Genomic DNA, 3,979 nt, shown 5'->3' with positions numbered 1-3,979 from the left:
AACTATGTGAAAAGTTAACAAGTTGACTATGTGAAAAGTTTGGTGTGGGAAGAGATATCCCAGTAAAGAACTGTGTTAAGGTCCTGTGCTCAGAGGAAGTGTGAGGCCCAGAGTATGTGAGAAAGAGTGCAATGTGCAATGTCTGAAGGGCAGGAAAGAGCATGACGAGAGAAGAGGCTGGGCATCCCAGTGATGGGCAAGTCAGTTGTTACAATACTCAGAGTCTTGTAATTCGGTTCATATGTCATTGTTTTAAAAGTCGTGAGATATCATTTCAGTGGTGAAAATCTGCAAACAGAGGGAAGCCAACAAAGATGCCTTTTGGAATGGTCACATCTGATGGGTAGGGGGTGAATGGCAGAAGGCAGACCGGAAAGAGACACCTGGGAGAGGTGATTGCAAAGTCTAGGAGAGCTGGTGGAAGTGTGGAGGGAAATGGTCAGACCAGCAAAGAAGTCAGGGAGAGAACTGGCAACCTTTGCAATGGTCATGTGTGACTGACTAAGTCAGAAAGTGAATATTGTGTATTTCAACCACAGATAAAAGTAGAATGAGCAGAAGGAAGTTGGGGAGCTGTTATTGGGGCTGGAGAGATGGCTCGGAGTTTAAGAGCACATACTGCTCTTACAGAGGATCTGCACTCAACTGCCTGCAACTCTCCCTCCAGGGGATCTCATGCTTTTTTCCAGTCTCCACACGTACACACACATACACACCACACACACACCACACACACACCACACACACACACACACACACACACACACACACACACACACACACACACACCTTAAAAGAAGTCACAAAAATCTCCTTTTGAAAAAGCAGCCATTATTAACCAACTGGCCACAGATCCTTGTTTGGGCATGTGTTCAGGTAGGTGCATGTGAGTATGTGCTCGTGTAGAGGCCTGAGGTCAGCCTCATATGTTGTTCCTTGGGAGCTATTCACTTTTTAAAAAAAATTTTGGACAGGGTCTCTCATTTGAACAAGAAGCACAGCCTATTTCCAAATGCCTGTACTGTCTTCTGCTGGTCCCTGGAATGGCAGTACTGGGCCCTAAACTTCTGTCCACAAAGCTTGTGATCTGAGATCAGAGCTTTGAAAGCAGAGGGCTGGGTCCAGGTTTGAAAGTGACATGAGTAAGGCAGGCTGTGAAGCTGGCACTCCCACATGCTAGTTATTGGACACCATGAGTCAGTGGCTCAGTCAGTCTGAGCTCAGTCTGTGGATGAGGTGTTAAAGGGGGTGGTTCCCCTCTTGTATCTCCTGTAAAAGAACACGGTGAGATGCTGAGCACCTGAGACTACACAAGACACAGCCACTGAAATGAGCCAGGGATGAAGAGCAGAGGGGCAGAGTGCAGCTGGATGGGGCACTGAAAAGGAGGAGATAGCTGGGGGTGCTCCCACCTTCAGAACAATTCTTAGAGAAGCTTGAGGGTCCATACCAATACTTTTCTGAGATTCCTAGACACTTTTATTAAGGAATCTGGATCACAGATGAGACAAAGAGCTGTAAAAACAAACAACAGACAGATAGACAGACAGACAAACAAAAAAAACTCAAACCAAAAACCAGTGGAGAAGCTGGAGAGGTGGTGCAATCAATAAAGTGCTTGCCCATAGGCAGGAGGACATGAGTCCAGTTCCCAAAACCATGAGAATAATTGATGGGCATAAAGGTGCACACTTTAATCCACTAAGGAGGTGGAGACAGGCAGATCCTTGAGGCTCAATGGCTAGCCAGCCTAGCCTACTTGATGAGAGACAGCATCCCGAGGAAGGGCGTACCTGAGGTTGCCCTTGCCCCCCACACACACATACAGACAGACAGACAGACAGACAGACACACACACACACACACACACACACACACACACACACACACACACACACACTCCTTAAATCTTCTATTTATGCCCTGTACCCTAATGCAATAGGCCACACAGTTTGAAAATAGGTTCCTGTCTGGAGCTGAACATAGCCGTGTACCTAATAACATTCTTAGCTCTACTTAATTGAGTACTTCTCACCAAGGGCCAGGATGTGCTAATGGTTTTACAGGCATTGTGACATGATACTTATGTCAACTTGATCATGTGGATTTTCCTCCTCACTTGACAGAAATGCAAACAGTCTGTGGGGATGCAACAAAGTGTCCAAAGCCACCCAGTTAACAGGCACTTGAACTTATGCCTGCCTTGTCCCAAGAGTTCTTCCCTTTGGAAGTCTCCTGAGGGCAAGAGGCAGGTTCATCAGCTGCGCTGACACTGAGGGAACCCAGGGCACGGTCAAGGATGTAAGCTGGCACTTTGAGGTCTGCCTCTGTATGTCCCACAGCAACCACATTCCTGTTTTTCCCATATTCTAGCCTGCTAGCCATTTTTTCTCTTTGATTTGATGGCTATACAATTAATCTCCTCTGACAGGTGGGGAAGGGGTCTCCCTTGCTGTGGTCCCCAAGCTGCCTGGATAGTAAATATTGATTTTGAGAACTGGAAGGACAGATTCATTTGTGAGTCCGTTCTGAGTCAAACCACATCCTGAGTGGCATCCCATGCTGAAGGATGGTGCTTTGTCCTTTTGGCTGGCACACTGAGTGTGAAGGGAGGTGGGGCTCTCTGCAGACCATCAGGAAAAGGTTAGGATCTCCACACAGCATCCCCGATGAATGCTGCGCCCACTCTGTGAGGAGGGTGTCTGAGCATTGAGTGGGCACTTCTGATTAACCGGCACAGGGTTTGCCTCTGTGAGGACTACCTGAGGAGCAGCTCTTCATCAGCTGAGCCCCGTGCCTGCTTTGGAGCTCAAGACACCTCTCCTCACTCCTGTCTGCCTAAGGAGAAGCTATGTGTCCCCAGTATTTAAGTGGGACCAAGCTGCCCATTTTCTGTTCCTGAAGACAGTCTTTAGCCTCCCTGGAAAGACTAGAGTGGCTTCCCTGGGTGTTGTTCCAGTAGTACCATCATTAAATGGCTCTCAGGGAATACTTGCGTGCTCCTGCAGGGATAGCAAAAGAGTGATCACTTCTGAGTGGTTTCTTCTGCCCTAGGGGTGGAGGACAAAGTGACAAGAGGACAACACACCTTACTGGGAAATGAAGTGGATTACTAGACTTCACTCCCTCTCCTAAAGGAATTGAAGGAGAAAAATCACCATGCTAGCAATTCCCAACCCTATTCCAGGCCCAGAGCCAGGCTTAAAAACAGATGATGAGTGATTTCCCTGGTCAAAAAGTTTAAGTGTGTCTTAGGTGCTGTGTGGCTCTTTCCTATGTACTGAAACATTCTCTTTTGGAGGAGGGAGGAGCAAGCAGAGAGAAAGGATCCTCAATTAAGGAAATGTCTCCATAAAAAGCAAGTTATAGGCAAGCCTATAGGGCATTTTCTTAATGATTCATGGGGGAGGGCCCAGCCCATTATGAGTGGTGCCACCCCTGGGTTGGTGGTCTTGAGTTCTATAAGAAAGTAGGTTAATAAACTGATGGGGTGTCGACCTGGTGACCATGGTGGTGTTTCACGATGAGGTGGAGATCGAGGACTTTCAATATGACGAGGACTCGGAGACATATTTCCACCCTTGCCTCTGTGGGGATAACTTCTCCATCACCAAGGAAGATTTGGAGAATGGAGAAGATGTGGCAACGTGTCCTAGCTGCTCTCTCATTATAAAAGTGATTTATGACAAAGATCAGTTTATGTGTGGAGAAACAGTCCCACCACCTTCAATCAACAAAGAGTTAGTTCAACGCTGAAGAAGCCCTGAGGAACACAAATCCTGAGTATTAGGGAATGAGCCCAGGTGGATGGATCGAGTGCTGAGTTAACAAGCTCTACATAGGACAGCCGTATTGTGGCTTGCTTCCAAGGGTGTGAATCTTCATCAGCTGCTGAATTCATTAAAAAACATGAGCCTGTGACATCTCAGATCTGGATTTCATGCTTACATGGAATTGGAAGGATTCTTTTTTTTTTTTT

General features: G+C 47.0%; 1 protein-coding gene across 1 annotated transcript; it reads left to right on the top strand.

The window, feature by feature from the left end:
• Window positions 1-3,507: 3,507 nt before the first annotated feature.
• Window positions 3,508-3,756, top strand: LOC100758158 (DPH3 homolog). Its single transcript, XM_027418121.2, has one exon. The coding sequence runs from the start codon at window positions 3,508-3,510 to the stop codon at window positions 3,754-3,756; it is 249 nt and encodes an 82-aa protein (XP_027273922.1).
• The last annotated feature ends 223 nt before the right edge of the window (window positions 3,757-3,979 follow it).

Source organism: Cricetulus griseus, chromosome 5 (assembly GCF_003668045.3).
Source record: "Cricetulus griseus strain 17A/GY chromosome 5, alternate assembly CriGri-PICRH-1.0, whole genome shotgun sequence".
Classification (NCBI taxonomy): domain Eukaryota; kingdom Metazoa; phylum Chordata; class Mammalia; order Rodentia; family Cricetidae; genus Cricetulus; species Cricetulus griseus.
This window is presented reverse-complemented; position numbering and strand designations above follow the sequence as displayed.